At 40.5% G+C, this 19,793-nt stretch overlaps 1 protein-coding gene across 7 annotated transcripts in view; it reads left to right on the top strand.

Moving 5' to 3' along the window:
• Positions 1 to 19,793, top strand: part of pde4d (phosphodiesterase 4D, cAMP-specific) — a 1,181,705-nt gene that overhangs the window by 1,091,452 nt on the left and 70,460 nt on the right. For 6 of the 7 annotated variants that reach the window (XM_080186268.1, XM_080186277.1, XM_080186293.1 and 3 more), the window contains one exon: positions 17,072 to 17,184. The exons of the other annotated variant lie outside the window; for it this stretch is intronic. In XM_080186268.1, the coding sequence (XP_080042394.1) occupies positions 17,072 to 17,184 (113 nt within the window). The remainder of the gene's footprint in view (positions 1 to 17,071; positions 17,185 to 19,793) is intronic. 7 annotated transcript variants of the gene reach the window in all.

Raw genomic sequence — 19,793 nt, 5'->3', positions numbered from 1 at the left:
TCTTCATTTTGACTTGATTTGATTTATTATTGTCATATGTATTAGCATACAGTGAAAAGTATTGTTTCTTGCGCACTATACAGACAAAGCATAGAAAAGAAAGCAAGCGAGTACAAAATATAGCTAGGCTATAGAGAAATACCTGAGAAACCCTATGCAACTTAATGCAAGGTAGGTCCAATCAAATGTCTGACAGCAAAAGGGAAGAAGCTGTTCTTGTGTCGGTTGGTATGTGACCTCAGACTTTTCTATCTTTTTCCTGAAGGACGAAGGTGGAAGCGAGGTGCGGGGGTTCCTTAATTATGCTGGCTGCTTTGCTGAGGCAGCAGTAAGTGTAGACAAAGTCAATGGATGGAAGGCTAGTTTGCGTGATGGATTGGGCTACATTCATGATCTTTTGTAGTTTCTTGCGGTCTTGGGTCACTTTTGGGTCATCTTTTCTACTGTAACCATTCTATGATTGTGTGAAAAGTTAGACTAGAATGTGTAGAAGTGTACTGGAAATGTTGGATTAACCTCAACCTGGAGGAACTAAAGTGAATCTGTTTTTAAGTTATCTCGATGCTGAGGGTGGTTACCAGTTAGCAACCACAAATTACAAAAACCATATAATGGCTGTCTTTAATCAAATTTCTTTTTTTAAAAACATTACATAACCTGAGTGGTGTTGTTTTCTCCCTCAGATACAGTAACATTGTAATGTATTCCCTATTGTGGAGCATTGTTTGCCCTCTTAACCCTTGACTTTCTTTTGGATCAAAAATCTATCTGACTCAGCCTAGAATATATTTAATGATCAAGTGTCCAATGCTCTCTGGGGCAGAGAATTGCAAACATTAACAACCCTCTAAGAGAAGAAATTCTTCATCTCTGTCTTATTTTGTTCTCTTATTTTGAAGCTGTGCTCCTGGTTGCAGATCCTCGCATGCGGGGAATTCAAGTAGAACTTTCCGAAAGTTTGAGGTAGTCTGCATCATCGACCCTTTTAACTCCCCTCAGAATCTTACAGATTTCAATAAGATCATCTCTCATTCTCCTAAATTGAGTATTGGCCCAACCTGCTCAACCTTCCCTTGTAAGACAAACCCCGCTTCCCAAGAATCAGCCAAGTGAAACTGCGCTGAACTGCTTCCAATACAAGTATGTCCCTCCTTAAGTAAAGTGACATCTGTTATATGGCAGCTGCTGCCAAGTATTTTGATATTTGATAATCATTAATTCTTAACAATTACTACCTTCCGGTACATAACAGATGTTGTTTAGGACAAGTTCACTTTCATTCACTTTCAAATCCGCAGTTCTGAGGAATTTCCAAGTAATGTCTTCATTGAGATCCTATAAAACAACTTGTTAACCTGGCACAGAGACCATTGATAATAACTTTTGACTGTGAGATTATGCCCATAAAGGGATACTGTAGGTCTGTCATGAAATACCATTCTCTCAGTAGCACACGTACCTCTGCAAACTTGCTTCGGTGATTGACATGTGATCTCATTTGATCGGCATGCCATGTAGTTACTAGGAAGGAAAAACTTGCATTTATTTCCTTTCATGTACTTAAATCGTCCTAAAATGCTTCAGAATAAATAATGTTGGGAAAGTTGTACATGATGAGGTCCCAAAAACAGCCTTGAGAGAAATGACCTGAGAATCTATCTTAAAGATGTTGGTCGAGGGATAATTATTGGTCCAGACATTTGAAGAACTGTCTTGCTCAAGGAAATGCAGCCATGGTTCATTTGTGACCACCTGAGTGGAAAGATTAAGCCTTAGTTTAACATGTAATCCAGAAGGCTTTAACAATACAGCATTTCCTCAATATTACATGGGGGTGCCAGTTCGGATAATGTGCTCAAGATTCCCATCTGGTTCCTCTGCTTCAGAGGTGAAAGTATAGCCACTGAGCCAAGAAGACAAGGCAAAGGAGGACTTTGATTTGCTGAGAATTGGCTAGTGCTTAATTGTTTTTTTTAAATTATAAATTTGGCCTTAAATACTATAAGCACTCCAAAAGAATGGCAGTTGTATCAGGTTATTTTTGACTTGTCGGCACGTTTCACTTTAAAAGTCAAAAATATTCAGAAGCATTTCAACAAATGAAATTGGATTAGCAGTGAGGAAAAGGTGGGTTTGAGCCAAACAGACAAATAATTGCGCCTTCAGGAAGAAGTGTTTTCCAAGAACTTTTTAGTACCTTTCCCTTTCTTAGAGAAGCTTAGTGCCCGTGGAAAAAAACAGTGATTTTAAATGATCTTAGGTTTTACTAAAACAATACTTCTGTTTTTTTGGAAATACTTTCCAAACTAGAAGATTAAATATTGGTGTGCATTTATAAAACAGTTATAATAATGAATTTTAATGCCTTTTCAGTTCTGCTGGTTTTGATTTTTTTTAGTAGATTTGTTTAACTAAGGAGTGCTGTTGATACTGTCACAGGAAACAGCATGGGCAGTCGAGTCAGTGCAGGTTCATCAAAGTCGGGCGTCTCAAAAATCCATTTATATCAATTTTGCATCTTAAACTCCCTCGCATTGCCTGTCACTGTAACTTATCCAAGCAAATTCCCCCAGATATGTCATAAACATTGACAAATACTAAACAGAAATAACAAAAAGATGAAGATCATCTTAATCTCTTATAATTGCTTTCTAATAATCAGCCTTAATATTTAATCTTTCATGCAAAGCTGAAAATATAGTACAGAAACTATGGGCAGGATTTGAGCCCACTCTCACCATCCGCCAGATCCACCGGCAGAGCTCAAGATCCAGCAAAACCTGGAAGTCAAGATTGCGACTGCCGATTTTCGCCGCCCCTCACTGACAATGTAATCAGATTCACACCCACAATGGGTATGACCCTAATTTATATACATTTAAATGCATTTCAAAATGGGTAACCGACACCCCCTCACCACCGCCATACATTCACACATTGGTGCAGTTAACAACAGGTTCACTCAGAGATGAACCTGTTGAGGTGATTCCCCTGCCACCCAGGGACTGAAAGGTGAGTATAGCCCCCCCAGAGTAAGGAACATGGCCAGGCAATGGCCCTGGCAATGCCCCCTGGCATTGCCTTTTGACATCGGTTGGGACTATGGCAACTTGGCAGTGCCAACCAGTGCCAAGGGGAGTGCCCGAGAGGGACCCCACTGTGAGCCTCATTGGGATGGATTGGATTTATTTGTATGTGGTGGTGTCAGGAGCGAGTGTGGGAGCTGGGGGTACGATGATAGCTTTTGGTGGGGGAAGTGCCAGCATTGACTGCATGGATGAGAGTTCAGGGGGAAGGGGTCTGATGTTCTGGGGTGTTGGTGGCATTGACTGGGGTGGGGGAGAATTGCCGAATCCGATCAGCATGAGGGGTGAGAGAGCTGCTGAAACCTCCATGTTGGGCTGAGGACGAGAATCATTCATGCTCTGATCAGGGTACCATTTCAACATGGTACCCTGATCTTAGTGCAGCTGGGCTTTGCTAGCATGAAACTCACCCAGCTGTTTTTTTTGATGGAGTGTGGTAAGATCTGGAGAGGAAACCAAGCCGCACACTGTTTTTCTCACCAGAACCAATACATTGCCAAATTCTGGTAAGATTGTCCCCAGTGTACTTGATAAATTTTAACATTGCAAACCACAAGTAAGATTAGGTGGATATGCACAGCACAAAGTGTGCAAGTTTTCAATCATCTCAAAGTTAGACACCCTCCACAGAAGAGTTACTGAAAAGATTCACAGGGATAAATCATTTATAGAGATAGGTTGTTACTGTTTTCTTTTAAGAAAGGAAAATCTGAGGAGATTTGATAGAGGTATTCAAAACTGCAAGGGGTCCAGACAGAGTAGATAGGGAGAAAATGTTTCTGCTCGTGAAAGGATTGAGAAGGAGACAGCACAGATTTAAAGTAATTAGCAAAAGAAGCAAAACCAACCTGAGAAAAAGCTTTTCAGGCAGCAAGCGCTCAAGGTTTGGAATGCCTGAGAGCGTGGTGGAGTGTGTTTAATCAAATCATTCAAAAGGGAATTTGACTTTTATTTGGAAAAGAAAGAAATGTGTAGGGTTGTTGGGAGGAGGCAGGGGAATGGCACCAATGACACTGCTCCTTCAGAGAGCCAGTGCAGACATGATGGGCCAAGTGGCTTCCTTAAACTCGAACAATTCTGTTTATGACTACTTGGGTGACTGTCTATCTGATTGTTGGTGCTTTGTGACTGGGTGTTTCTTGATGTAGCCTAGCAAAAACTGATGTTGCTTTATCAGATGTCTGGAGATTTCCAGGTCAGTTTTCTTTATTCGCTCGTATGATGTGGGCATCGCTAGTAAGGCCAGCACCTGTTGCCCATCTGAAATTGTCCTGGAACTCAGTAACATACTAGGCCACTTCAGAAGACTGTTAAGAGTCAAACACATTGCTGTCAGTCTAGAATTACAAATAGGTCAGACTAGGTAAGGAACCCGGGCCAGGTATATTGAAATGGCAGGCATAAGAAGTCCATCACTGTATCATTGAGCTAAACTTTATGCCCCCTGGGGATGAGTTGGCATGATGTGGAGATGCCAGTGTTGGACTGGGGTAAACATAGTTAGAAGTCTCAGAACACCAAGTTAAAATCCAGCAGGTTTATTTGGTAGCAAAAGCCACTAGCTTTCGAAGCGCTGCTTCTTCATCAGGTGAATGGGATTTCAATTGAAATCAGTTGATGAGTTGACAGGCAGGGGAGCACAATGCAATGCCTACCCACCTTGCCTTGGCCCAGTCGCAGTTTTCCCAACAGTGGGGGAGGCATCCATGAGCCAATTGAGGACTCCTTTATGAGGGCCCCTTCCCTCCACTACTGGGATTTAACCTGTGGGAAATGAAGGCCAGTGTCAAGTACAATTCCTAGGACCATCCGAGTTCTCCCTGCTGTGTTTCTCCTCTCACCCTGGCTTGTCCATCCTGGTCACCTATTTCCCTCACTCTTCAATGGGGCATGCAAAGCCGAACCCAGTGAGACCACTGGAACCATAATGCTGTCAGTCATTTGACTGGTTGGTATGTCTCACAGGAGGTACTTCCTGCCCAAACAAGGGCAATGTCTGTCCTCAAGCTCGCTAAAGTGCCATCACTGCGGAGCAAGCTGACAGAACCATTGTGGGATTGTCCTGGCATTACAGCCCAACCCAGCATAAAATCCCAACTATAGAGTTCATATAAAATCTAAAAATTAGAACATTCCACTGCCACAAATATCAATTAAGACATACTGCTGAACCAAACGTGGGCACAGACAACTCATTTATTTCCCCAAAATTTAAATGGGAAAAAGCTCATTATTGCTGTCAGCAATGCGAATGGATGAACATTCATCACTTTCATATAACAATTTCTCTGTTGACAGAGATGTTAAAATAGGTAAATGCATCAGTTAAAATGTAGAGGAAAGCTTTATGGATACATTAAGTTTCAGCCAATGTTAATTTCTAGGAAGAAAGTAGAACATTTGTATAATAAACGGTTACCTCACAAAGGAGTGCGGTAGACATCTTATACCACAAGAAGAAGCTTGAATGGTTCGTAGCTCTTCTATGAACCCCCAAGGTGAGATTATTGTTTTGTGGTGACCCTGCGAGTGGTTGCCACTCTAACAGTACTCACACTTTGAGCACCAAGAGCTCAGGACAAAGGTAAGTCTGGGGGTCTCACTGCAGTAAAAAGTCTGACAACACCAGGTTTTAGTCCAACCGATTTATTTGATAGTAAACTATAGATATATTTGATAGCAAACAGTCTCACTGCAGGGCATGAAAGGGGATTCAAGAGTACAGGGTGAGTGATGAGGGTGCAGGTTGTTTTCAAAAGGTTAGGGACTGGGATGAGGGGACATTCAGTTGGGAGATGGGAGGTAAAGGGGAAGGGGGTTCAGATATTGGACAGGCCCCGACTGTGAATGGGACGAATGATGCACAGTGTGTACCCACCCCTTCACCTTCCCACCTTAGGCCTGATCAAGCTTGTCTGCCAGACTTCCCACTCCCAAAATTGAAGCGGAACAGGCAGTGGCCCTCAAGTCCCCCTTAGTTGGCTACTTAAGATCTTTAATTGTGATACAGTGTGGGCTACCGAGTGGTCCAAAGATTAACTCAGGGTGAGATGCAAAATGAGGGGATGGTCTGATGAAGACAAGAGGGGAAGTGGAGAAGGAGGGTTGTGCAAGAGTGGGGGAGGGGACAGAAGGGCGAGGGTGCATGATCATAGGCAGAGATACAAAGAGGTGGATGAGGATGACAAGGCAGAGAGAACACCAAGGGGAGGGAAGCTGGATTTCGACAAGGTTGAATAAAATGCTAACAAACAAGAGGTTCAAAGGGATACCACATCTCTTTGCTCCCATTTTTCTTTCCCTCTATGCATTTAATTGTTTGCATATGTTTTAACATTGAATTAAATTGTCTAACAACTTCCTGATTCAGACTTCACATGCCTCTTGAAAGGATTCTCCAGTCTGATTAGTTGTGCAGGTGTGCTGTACGGAAGGTACCAATCCATTTCAGACAATCAATGGCTGTAAATTATTGCTCAAAATCCCACAAAGTTACTGCTGTAAGTGTAATGAAAAAGAAATACTGTTTGTTCACCGCCTATGGCAAAATCTGGGTTAAGAATTTAGGATTATGGCACAGCATGGTGAAAATCACCACACAGACAATAGCCTCTTGGCTTGGAGCCAAAAGAAGGCCTTAGTGCATTATACAAAGATTGACTGGAATTGGCTGTAGTATCACCCTGACATTAACTGTGAAGCTTCAGGAAGAACATCTCATAGGGGAAGGTATGGTTGGGGTCCTGCTTATCAAATAAATTGTACCTTAGGATGTCTCTAGGTGTTCAGCAGAAAAGGAAAGAAAAAAAGAAACAAAATTGTGCAGAAACAAAATGTGAACTAGGATGTTTTGGACAAAAATTACCCTTGGAATTTTGCTGATGCAACCTTTGGAAAATAGGTAGAATTGACCGATTTGGTTTGGTGGTGAAGTGTAAGGAACAGAAGGTATAATCTGGTCTATTCCCCTTAACCTAAATGTGACCTTCCTAAATGCTGACTTGTTTTTTTCCTGTGGCAACTGAAGTCAAGCTTCCCTTCCCAGAACTGTCCTGACTTAATGTAAGCTGAGAAAGATCATTCAAAATGCAGTCAGTCATGTGCCATTCAGCATCTCGGGGAGTATTACAGCACCGTTTACAACAGCCAGTCATGGGGATAATTGTAAACAATAGGCTTGCTTGGTACAGTATAAACAGAATGTACAATAAACAATATAGCCAAATACATACTGTGCTTTATTCTTCACATTAGTAACTCTTATTTGTTTAAATGGGATAAACAAGACATCTTAACTATTACCCCATGTATTCTTTAACATCACAATTCAAAATACACACAAGCTAATCAAGGCTTCTGAAGAGATTGTCGCAGGAGAAAAATGTGTACTTTCAATCGTAACACATTTTACCAGACAGTAAACAACTATTATCATCATTCTGCATTTTGAATTGTCTCTTATGAATAAGATGATGTTTGGGACCATTGTGTATCTGAATAAAACAACCATGTTATCATATGCTTACAAACTGACATAGAACAAGCTTTTGAAAGCCTTTACGAGATATGTAAATTGAAGCTGCTGCTGTAGCAGCATGTTTCTTATATCACACAATTAACTGAAGGTACTGTGTAGGATGCACCTCTGATTTCGTAGTTCTAATCCTTCCCTTTAGAAGACAGTACTTGAAATGGTTGTCGTTCCCTGATCTAATTGTAGATTTGTTTGATTTGATGTAAAAGCACATTTGTTAAGTTTGATACTCAATCAAAATGACACAATATCAATAATCAATGACATAACACTTGTCATAGCTATTTCACAGCATATTTGGAAACATTAAGAACATGTTTTCTTCTAATATATCTATGAAATCCTTAATTCCCACTTTTTCCTGAAGAATATGTATCTCTTATAGTCAAGAGTTGTGTGTGGAGAAAACATGTTCCCTGGCTTCTGCCTGAAAAGTGGGTAGCAAGGTTTCTAACTGCACAGCCGTATCCAGTTAAACTTGTAGATTGTTTTGTAACTTAATTTCCCGTAAACTAGTAAGAACCACACGACAATTGGGAATTTTTAGGAACAGAAATAGAGCTTTCATGTCTCAAACTTTTCCCTATTTTTATCAACTAAACCACAAACAAAACAACTGACCCCCAACACATCCCTCCAGCCTTTTGTTTTTCTGAAATGTAAGTTGATCTTATTTTTACTGTAACAAGTTATATTTATACAGCACCTTCAACATAGTAAAACTTCCCAAGGCACTTCATCGCAGGATTGTAGCGCAAGCCACACTGAGTCATTTTAAGGAAATACTAGCGCAGATGACTAAAACTATGGTTAAAGGTTGAAGGAGAAAAGAGAGGAGGAGAGATTTAAGATGGGAATTCCAGGGCTTAGGCTCTTTGCAGCTGAAAGCGTAGTTGCCAATGGTGGAGTGATTCAAATCAGCGGTGTTCAAGAGGAGTGCGGCTCACTGGGAGAGTTGTGGGGCTGAAGGAGATTGCAGAAACAGAAGTTGGGGGGAGTGAGGCCATGAAGGAATTTTTAAAAAAGAATGAGAATGTTAACGATCGAAATATTACTTGACTGGGACTCAGTGTTGGTCAGCACAGAGATGATAGGTGAACAAATTTTTTGCAAGTTAGAGCAAGGGGAGATCTGGATGAACCAAATTTCATTGAGGGTAGAACATGGGAGAGCAACCAGGAGTGCACTGGAATAGTCAAACCTAGACGTAACAAAGAGACAGATAAGGGTTTCAGCAACAAACGAGGTGATGCAAGGGCAGAATCAGATGATGCTGCAGGTTGGAAATAGCAAATCTTGGTTCCTTGATAACTTAGTAAACACCTCTTTTTGGGCGATAAAGTTTTACTTCACTTCTCTTCTTACTCCTAACTTCCTCATTTTTATCCCGTGTCCCCTGGTATTTCAACCCTTCACCACAGTGAGCAATTTGCCTAAATCAACAATTCCCCTCCCTGGTTTCCAGGCACAGCAGTACAGTTGAGTGGAAATTGCCTCACAAATGAAATATATTGAGTTTGGCCTAATGATAGAGCAGTCTCGATGGGTAGTTTTGGCCTATTTCTCCTGTTTCTTGTGAGCTAATTATTTATCTAATAATAACTGTATAAATGTACAACTATCATTCATAGCTAATCTTGGAAGGTATGGGCAGTGATAATAATGTTGAACATTGGCCATTGCGTTATTTGTATTTGCACAGTAATAATCTGTGACATTTTCTAATGGTTGCAAGGACAAAAGCATCTTTCAATTCAGTGCCATTATTCACAGAAAAATAAAAGATGTAATAAAGAGAATATTAATTAAACCATTCATTTGGAAAATAATTCCACAACTTTTCAACACAATATATATTTTAGTAACATTTCTTCAGTTTGTCTAGACACTTGAGTCTGTTCTCTTTGGACTGATGTCCATATTATCACAAATCTACAATGTGCAATTATTGAATTTAAAACTGTTTGATGAGAAGATAATCCTTAGATTGTAGAGAAAGGAGCTCAGTAGAAACTAGACTTGAGATGAAAGAGCAGTGTGTATTTCAGAATAGTTCGGACACCTTACATTTCATTTGCTGCTGAGATCAATTTAAGTACGTCTGCCATGTGGTCAGTTCAGTCTCTGCTAAGAACATAAGGAATAGGAGCAAGATTTAACCCCTCAACAACACTAAAACAAATTCTTTGGTCATTCACACATTGCCATTTGGCCTCTCAAGGCTGCTCTGCCGTTTAATAAAACCATTATGAAGAAACGGTGACATGATGGTATTGTCACTGGACTGGTAATCCAGAGACCAGAGTAATGCTTTGTGGACCTGGGTTTGAATTCCAGCATGGCAGATGGTAAAATTTGAATTCAGTCAAAAACAAAATGGAATTAAAATGATGATGACCATGAAATCATTGTCAATTGTTGTAAAAACCCATCTCGTTCACTAATTTCCTTTAGAGAAAGAAATCTGCCGTCCTTACCTAGTTCTGTCCTACATGTGACTCCAGAGCCACAGTAATGAGGTTAATTCTCAAATGCCCTCTAAAATGGAGGGCAGTTAAGGATGGGCAATGCATGCTGGCCCAGCTACTGAAGCCCACATCCCATAAAATCACTAAAAAAAAACACCCAGTCCTTTGACTTCATTTCCACTTTCATGTTCAATCCCCATATCAAAAATAAAGAAGATAGAAAAGTACAGCACAAAACAAGCCCTTTGGCTGTCCAAGTCTGTGCTGATCACGATGCCCTAACTAAACTGAAAAAAAACCTTCTGCACTTACTCGGGGCATAATCCCCCAACTCCCTCCCGATTTATGTATCCATGCCTCTTAAATGTTGCCAATGTGCCTACTTCCACCATCTCCTCTGGCAGCACATTCCAGGTATCCACCACTCTACGTGAAAAAGTTCCACTGCACATGTCCCTTAAACATCCCCTCTCACCTTGAACCTGTGCCCCCATGTAATTGACACTTCCATCCTTGGAAGAAAAAGCCTCTGACTATCCACTCTGTCAAAGACTCTCATAATTGTGTAGACCTCTATCAGGTCTCCCCTCAGTTGCCATCTTTCCAGTGAAAACAATCTTTGTTTATTCAACCTTTTCTCATAGTCAACACCCTGAAGACCAGGCAACATCCTGGTGAACCTTATTTGCACTCTCTTCAAAACTTCCACATCCTTCTGATCGTGTGGTGACCAGACCTGCATGCAATACTCCAAATGCAGCCTAACCTATGTTTTATATAGCTGCAACATTATTTCCCAACTCCTGTACTCATTGCTGTGGCTGATGAAATCAAGCATTCCATATGCCTTCTTAATCACCTTGGCCACCTGTGTTGCCAGTTTTAGGGAACTATGGAACTTCACGTCCAGATCCATCTAATTATTATATTAATGTTCCTAAGGAATCTACCATTTACGGTATAATTCACACTAAATTTGATCCTCCAAAATGCATCACCGCACATTTGTCCAGATTAAACTCCATCTGCCATTTCTGTGCCCAAATCTCCAATTGTATCCTCTCACAATCCTCGGCACTATCAATAACTCCACCAATCTTCGTGTCACCCACAAACTTATTAATCAGACCATCCATATTTTCCTCCAGATCATTTATATATACTACAAACAACAAAAGACCCAGCACTGATCCCTGCAGGACACCACTAGCTACAGTTCTCCACTCTGAAAAACACCCTTCCACTGCTACTTTCTGTCTTCTATAACCAAACTAGTTCTGTATCCATCTAGCCAGCCCACCCCAAATCCCATATATGTTAATATTTGTACCAGTCTGTTACGTGGGACCTTGTCAAATGCATTACTAACGTCCATATAAACCACATCCACGGCCCTTCCCTCATCAATTATCTTTATCACCTCTTCAAAAAATTCAATCAAGTTGGTGAGGCATGACCTTTGCCGTATAAAACCGTGCTGCCTGTTGCTAACTAGTCAATTTTCTTCCAAATATGGATATATCCTGTCCCTCAGTATCTTCTCCAAAAGTGTCCCCACCACTGATGTCAGGTTCACTGTCCTATAATTTCTTGGATTGTCCCTGCTTCCTTTCTGAAACAAGGGAACAACATTGGCTATTCTCTAGTCCTCTGGAATCTCACCTGTAGTCAATAAAGATATGAAGATATCTGTTAAGGATAGTAGCATTTTGTTTACTAACCTCCAATCTGGTACTAATATTGGTAACTAGAGGAGGGGGATGGTTTTATAAATGTTTCAGTGGGGTTACCTCTGACAACATTTGTAATGGGACACAACCTAACAAAAGAAAGAATCACTGATGTAACTAGCAACCACCCTTATATGTACATATGTTCAATTTCCAAGGTATTTCAACACATGTTTTGGGTGAAGGATTAAAATCCTTTTGAAGACCATAAAGGTGTCGGAGGGGAAAAGACATCCTTTTGGAGTGGAATTGACCAATTCCATAAGTGAATCCCAAAGGAGAGATGTTCTTGAATGAGAGATATAGTGTTGGGATGAGACGGAGAGAGCAAGAAAAGAAAAATCATGATTTGAGTACTACATCGTTGGTGGGGGAAGAACCTGTTGAAAGAGAAAAGAGACAGATGATTGTTGAGTGGGAGGATGTAGAAGAGATGCGTAGTGAGGTACCTCCAACTCTTTTGCAGGCTGCGGGAGGGGGAGGGGAATAGTTGTTGGAGGACTTACTGACCCTATGACGTCAAAAGGCATTACCCTCCAACTCTTGATAAAACAGACCATGGGAGATCTGCTAATATATATTCTTGCATGGTGTAGATTTATTATATTCACATCACGCACTTGGAGCTGTCATGCACTTGTCAAGAAAATACATACATAAAATTTCATCTCTCTTATTTTTCATGTTTGGCAGCATATTCAACTAACAAGCTATTCCTATAGCCCGGGATGCTTACTGTTGCTCAGTGTTTGCTCATGTAAGGTATTTCTTGTTACTGAAGCTGGAAAGTAGGTGTTTGTTTTTACTGTACCGTGGTTACTGCATTTCATTTAGCGTGGAGCCACGTCACTCGCCAGCAGTGCTGCCTGCTTGCAGCAGTCTGAGGCAGTGGATAAACAGACCAATAGATTTATTCTGATTTCTCTTTTAAATCAATTTACAAAATGGTCAATTTTCTGCAAGCAAAACAAAAGTGAGCTACTTAAAATATCTTAATCACATTGCATGTTCACTAAACTTCAACTCAAATGCTCTAAAGAGCAGTTCACATTTCTTTCAAAAAGATGTTTACAAATGCCTTTAGTGGTGAGATGTTTCTAATAGTAACTTGCCATATAAAGGAATGAAGGTCAAATTACAGCGCAATTTTATTGCGTTTTACCTTAATTATTTTATGACGCATTTAAAAGGTACCTGTTACTAAAATAAATTCCTACTTTGAGCCACTGTTACGCATGAGAGCACTGAATAATGACAGGAATTTAGTGGTGAACCAGCACTAAGACAGTGTTGTTCTAAGAAGAAGCAACCGCTTGAAGTAACAGTAAAATTCAACAACATGCTTTTTCCCTCTAGAAATATTATTTTGATGTATTGTGATGTATATAATCTACCATATATTGCCAAACACCCACAAACTTAACTTGACCCATAGCTAGTGGAGCAGATCGAAGATGTGCAGTCCTGCCAGACCCAGTCATGAATGGTGGTGGATAATTAAACAGGTAACAGCAGGAGGAGGAGGAAGATCCACAAACAGTCCCTTCTTGCATAATACTGGAGCCCAAACATCAGTGCAAAAAACAGAATTGAACTATTTGCAGCCAAAAGCATTGAAGGAATGAACCATCTCAGACCTCGTGGAGGAAGGCAGCATCATTGATGCCAGCCAATTCCATTCACTCCAGATCATATAAAAGGACAGCTCAGCACAGTGAATACAGCAAAGCCAGTGAGCCCTGGCAACATCCTGACTGTATTGCTGAAGACGTATGCTCCAGAACCAGTCATGCCCTGAGCTGAACTACTCCATTAGAATATTGACATCCACCTGATAATGTAGAAAATTCCCAGGTATCTCCTGTCCACAAAAAGTAGGACAAATCCAGTCTGACTAATTACTGCCCCACCAATCTATTCTCAATTGTCAGCCAAGTGATGGAAGGGAGTTGTCAAATGTGCTATCAAGTAGCACTTACAAAGCAAGTCCTTTGGGTTCCTCCAAACTCACTCAAGTCCAGACACTTGTTTGTCAGTGACAAACAAGTTGCATTCCAGTGGTGAGGAGAGAGTGACTGTCCTTGATATCAAGGCAGCATTTGACCTTGAGTGTGGTGTCAAACACTAGTAAAATTAGGGTCACTGGGGAATTGGGGGGAAATTCTCCTCTGGGTCGAAGTCACATCTAGCACAAAGAAAGATGATTATGGTTGTTGGAGGCTAATCATCTGAGCCCTAGGACATCAGTACAGGTGTTCCTCAGAATAGTGAACTTGGCCCATCTTGAGTTGCTTCATCAATGATCTTCTTTCCATCATAAGATCAGAAGGAGTGATGATTGCACAATGTTCAGCACCATTCACAACTCCTCAGATAATGGAGCAGCCTGTCTCCACATGCTGAAAGATCAGTGTAACGTTGTTCTTTTTAGCTAAGTTTTCAATGGTACTTGTCTAGAATTGCATGGCACCTGACTGAACCCTATTGGTACTTGACCCAGCTAAAGTTGTCAGAAAGTTCTGTCATGTTCATATTTTCACAAACCCGCCCTGCTGTTATATAGCTGGCCACTACCTCACTGGGGTCTAGAACACATTGGATCCTGATATTTGACATTTTAACTATTTATGAGGCTTTGTTTGCCTGAGGCAGATAGCTCAGTGCTGCTGGAAACTCTATAGTTAAAATGACACGAGGCAAAAACATTTGAAAAGTCAGTACACAGCACCTGATAGTCTATTTATGCATCCTACTTCCACTTGACACGCAGGTTAAAATTAGGCCTAGTATATTGGAGTGTGGGCACAATATGCCCCTGCACAGATATTTTTACAGATTGCTGTTGAAGATATATTGGGAGTGAAATTGGGTTTACGTAAGAGATTAAAATGGATTACGACACATTGGGTGGAGTTTACCAATCTGATAATATCTATTTTGTATTACTGCGCAAGATGGAATTTACTGCTATTCCTGTCAGAGTGCAGAAACAAACTTCGATGGTCATTGAGTTATAAATGAATAAATACATGAGGAGCGAAGAGGGCCAAATTGCTGAGATGCATCACTAGCCTCCAGGACCCCAATTGTTTACCCTACCAAAGGAAAGTCAGGAAGAAGGGGCTCTTCCTTAAAAAGGTAGTGGTAAACACCTATGCATCTGGTAACACAGAAAGGACATCCATCAAGAGTCAGCAGATAAATGGCTATCTGGAAGGCTGTGATGGGGCAGTGGAGGCATTGTCAGTATAAAGAAATAGCTTCTGAATTTTTTTTATAAAATTGGCAGCATTTTCCTCCAGTGGTCTAGGCAACAATCTTATCCTGGTCCTGTTGGTCCCACTTCCACAAGCAGCCAACACGATATGTCTGATCTATCTCTTTTGACACCAGAGGCAGAATTTTAAGGCCCCAATTTAGCTCCAGTTATGAGGACAGGACCAGAAAATGTATTGAGCCATTAAAAAGCCCATTGACATTGACAGGGCTGGACAATCTTGCCAGCAGGAGGGACCATCAAATTCTGTCCTTGTCCACTCTCCCTGAGAGTTAGAACTATGGGTACACAGATAAGTAGAGTTCTTGCCACCTCCTACTCTGGTCGCCTTGTTTGGAGAAAGTAGTTGCTGCACTCTGAAAGGTGATTGGCATGAAATTTTGCTCTCTCGCAGTGGCAGAGATGGACTGCCATTGGCCGGTGGTGGGACCTGTCGGCCGCTGTTGTCAGTGGGATTTCCTGTAGAATGCATCCTCGCTGCTGTGAAACCCGTGGGAATGACCAGAAAGTTCCAGCCTTGGATTTTAGGCCAGCAAACTTGATCCTGACCCACTTCCTGGGCTTTCTAGTACATTCTTAAGAAAGTAACATTTGCCAAAGTAACAACCGGGGTCGCAATTTTACCTGCTGTTCACGCCATGCTCCCACTGCGGTGATGTTGGAGAATTTGGCGGCCAGCCAAATCCTTCATTCGCTGCAATGGGATAGGAAAACCCCGCCGGTGTTAACGGAGATAAGATTCCAGCCTGAGAGTTTGTAAGACATGCAGTAAATATTTAGCCTGAATCAGAAAAATCAATTCTATAATACAGTTATACTGTGTTACTGCTAAGCAGTGTCTGCTTGAGAGTAATTAAAATGCACAGTGTAGCTGCAAACAAACAATGTTGAATATAAATTAAATTTTGGTAAGAGAAGTTGTTTTCATATTTTTCTTAATAGTTGTCTTTCCTCATGGCAGTAAAGATTGCACATATGCTTTTGCCCATCTAGATTATTTCTCTTAATTTTATACAACATAAGAAAGTAAATAGAAATATGCACAAACTTATTCAATATAAAGCAAATATAAAGCTACACTAGCTGAAGCCTTAAAACTGTATGAAAGGGATCGCATAGAAAGCTAGTGAGATTTATTTATCTCTTACTGGAACATTGCCAGGTCCTGATCCTCTGCGGAGCTCTATGCCAGGATTTCTGTTCAGCCTGGCCCTTGCTTGTACAGTGTACTAGCGTTTTTGGTTCAGGTTCAAAGAAAGAGGCAGACTTTGTTAGTTGTGTGATGCCACATAAGAGTCCACTAACTGACTCAAGTGTTAGGGAGATGAAAATGATCAGATTTTCATAAAATGATGCGACAGTTTCGATGTCACAACTAAAACTGAGCAAAAACAGGAAACCCTGTCTCTTTGTGTCTTATTCGAACTGAAATGTGTATGAGTGGATATTGTGAGGACTTGCTGGCTCGCTTAGATGGCTTTATCCATTCAGCTGTGAGGTGCTGGTGTGGTTAGAAAAAAATAATTTGAAATCGTCATGGAGAGATTTTCATAGGCAATTGGAAACTGACTCAACTACCTGGCTCAGGATAAAGGCGCTCACTTATTTTCTGGAAAATATTCTGCAGACTGAATATGTGTGTTCATTTCTGGGTTTAATAATACTAGTAGACCAAAAGGTGGACAAAGAGAGGATTCTTCATTCATCATGTTGTGTTTCTGACTGACAGCTCAACAACTGTGTTTCCCTCTCCTACAGAAGAAGATCACCAAACTATTGGGGCTGCTTTGGTTTGACGACAGAAAAACATATTTTTCGGCGTTTTTTTTGTTGAAAAAACATTATGAAGGACAACTCATGTGTGAGCTCTGGTCACCCGAACATGGCTTTGCGTGGCATGGTGGACCCTTTCAATATCACTGCTAGCCCTGTAAAAAGTTCAAAAGCTGAACTTCCATTCATCTGTTTGTTCGCAGAGGAGGCCTACCAAAAACTTGCAACAGAGACCCTGGAGGAGCTTGACTGGTGCCTGGACCAGCTGGAGACCCTACAGACCAGGAATTCTGTCAGTGAGATGGCCTCCAACAAGGTAGGACTGTGGTGCCATGGGCCATCAGGTGGTTTACCTATTTTGATAACTTCAGAGGCAGTGTGAAAAAAAGATCTGTCATGATATAACAGTGAGGTTCATGAATAAAGTTTTGTGCATGCACACTGGCAAACCTATAAAAGTTTGAGCAATAGGAGTGATCAGAATCCGACTGATGTAGGTAAGGAAGATGTCTGCATACAGTGCATCTTGTGCAATACTACACAGTCATATTCTGCAAACATTAAAAAAAACCTCATCAAGAATCAATCCACGTAGTAAGTCAGGACTCAAAATCGTGGCCCACTCCCCATACCAACCGTCTAAGATCAAATGTTTCTGTGTTCTGTCTATTGCATAGGAATCAACCTGAATCATATTAGTGTATCTGCAGCAAAATACTGCATGTCTCCAGGTAAGAACACAGACACAAAACAGGTACAGGTTTTTTTTATATGAATGCAGGCCTTGTTTATCCTCTGCCATTCAGATAAAAAGAATGTGTTTTTGGTGAGTGATTTCAACAATCGTATCACTAGCCTGTTGCAGATGAAGTCTTTAAATTGTTCTTAATCAATTTGTGTCCGTTTTCCTGAGACAACTTTATAGTTCTAACAAGCTAGTCTCATTAAAGAATCATAAATAGAATGCATTCTGTGACGTACCAAGAATTAATGCAAATATAGTTGATTGTCTTAATACTGCATTTAGGATTACAGTGCAGTTAGTTTTCAGCAACTGTGATGTAGAAGGCTTATTTCAGTTTACAAGGCTTTTCCAGCCTCCTTGGTTTGAAATCATTCCCCCTTAGGTGGCTATTAGGCCATAGCTGAAAGTTATCTCAATTTTTATGGAGAAAGGTGACATAGAATATATTATTAAGGTGGATATTTGGCCACCTCAGTCACTAATGTGAAGTATGAAGGTTTGGGAGTGGGGGGAGGGGGGAGAATGTGGAGGTGCTGATTGTAATATAAACAGCACAATAGGAGGCCAAGACATGATATTGTATGAAATCAAGTAGAAAAATTATTTTTGTAGATGATGTACATTTCTTTTATTCTTGTGTTTCTGCAAAGTTTATTTTTAACTAAACTATGTGGATATGTGAAGATGTAACTGATACTTTCATGCAGCTTAATGCACAATGATAATAAGGTTGCATTTCAATATCACATCTTCACAATCAATATTCAGTTCGTCATTTGAATTATCAGAATTCGCCAGCACTTAGCAAATCTGCAAAACTCTTTCATCCTTTAAGTTAGACATTTTGTTTATTACACGTGAAACATTGTAAAAGATAAACAAAAAAAATTACAGTTATATAGGACCTTTCAAGATCTCAGGGTGTTTCGAAGTGCTTTACAGGCAATTAAGAACCTTGGAAATGTAGCCGGCCTTTGTAGGAAACCTGGTGTCCAATTTATACACAACAAGATTGCACAAATAGCAATGTGATAATGACAAGATCGTTTGTTTGTTGGGGAATGGTGATTGAATGATAAATATTGCCAAGATAAGTGGAATAAATCAAACAAAAGCAAAAATGCCAGAAACACTCAGCAGATCAGGCAGTGTCTGTGGTGAGAAACATGGTTAACATGGCAGGGATAAACATTAACTTCTCTCCACAGTTGCTGTCTGACCTGCTGAGTATTTCTGGCATTCTTGTTTTTATTTTAGATTTCCAGCATCCACAGTATTTTTTACTTCTGTGCCAGAGATAACAACCCTGCTCTTCAAAATATTGCCATGGAATAGACCAAGATATGAATTAGGAGCATGAACGGGCCACTCAGGCCCTTGAGCCTGCTCCACCATTAATTAATATTATGGCTGATCTAATTTTAACCTCAGCTTCACATTCCTGCCTTTTACATCCTTCTTAGAGAGCAGATGGAATCTAATGTCTCATTCAAAAGACAGAACCTCCACCAATGCAACACTTTCAGCACTGTCTCAATTGCACATTCAGGTCTCTCAAGTAAAACTTGAACTCACAGCCTTCTGCTTCAGAGGGATGAGTGCTTTCTGAGAGGGTGGTGGAAGCAGCTTCGACGAAGGTATTCAAAAGGGAATTGGATTGCTATCAGAAATCAATGAATGTACAATGTTACAGGGATAAGGCAGGAGACTTGGATTAGATAGAATGCTCTTTCAAGGAACCAGTGCAGACACGATGGGCTGAATAGCCTCCTTCAGCACTGTAAAGATTCTGTGGTTCTGAGTACTATCAACTGAATCACAATTCATGCTGCAAAGTAAATGTTGGCTAATTCTGACAGTATACGCAGACAGTTATAGTATTCTAGTTGCTACTACTACTTTCGTAAGACCCAGCATGGTGACTGGATTTGAAAATAGTGTTTTCAACACGTACCTTAAAAGGTTAACAAGCATTGTCATATTTAATACAGCTTTCACCTGTTAAACTGTCTTCTTTGCAAAAATATATTTCATCCTTTAAACTGGACTTAAGTATATTTAATCAGTTGATAACAAATCTTTTTGTGGCAAGATATTTGTTGAAAATATAAAAGTAAATAAAAAAAGTTGTATTTAATATCTGAAGTTGGATTGATCATCTTCTAAGTTAGCTCAGTGAT

The sequence above is a fragment of the Carcharhinus amblyrhynchos genome, chromosome 1, assembly GCF_965287045.1.
Source record: "Carcharhinus amblyrhynchos chromosome 1, sCarAmb.v2.hapA, whole genome shotgun sequence".
NCBI lineage: Eukaryota > Metazoa > Chordata > Chondrichthyes > Carcharhiniformes > Carcharhinidae > Carcharhinus > Carcharhinus amblyrhynchos.
The sequence above is the reverse complement of the archived record's forward strand: the minus strand, read 5'-3'. Positions and strand labels throughout refer to the sequence as shown.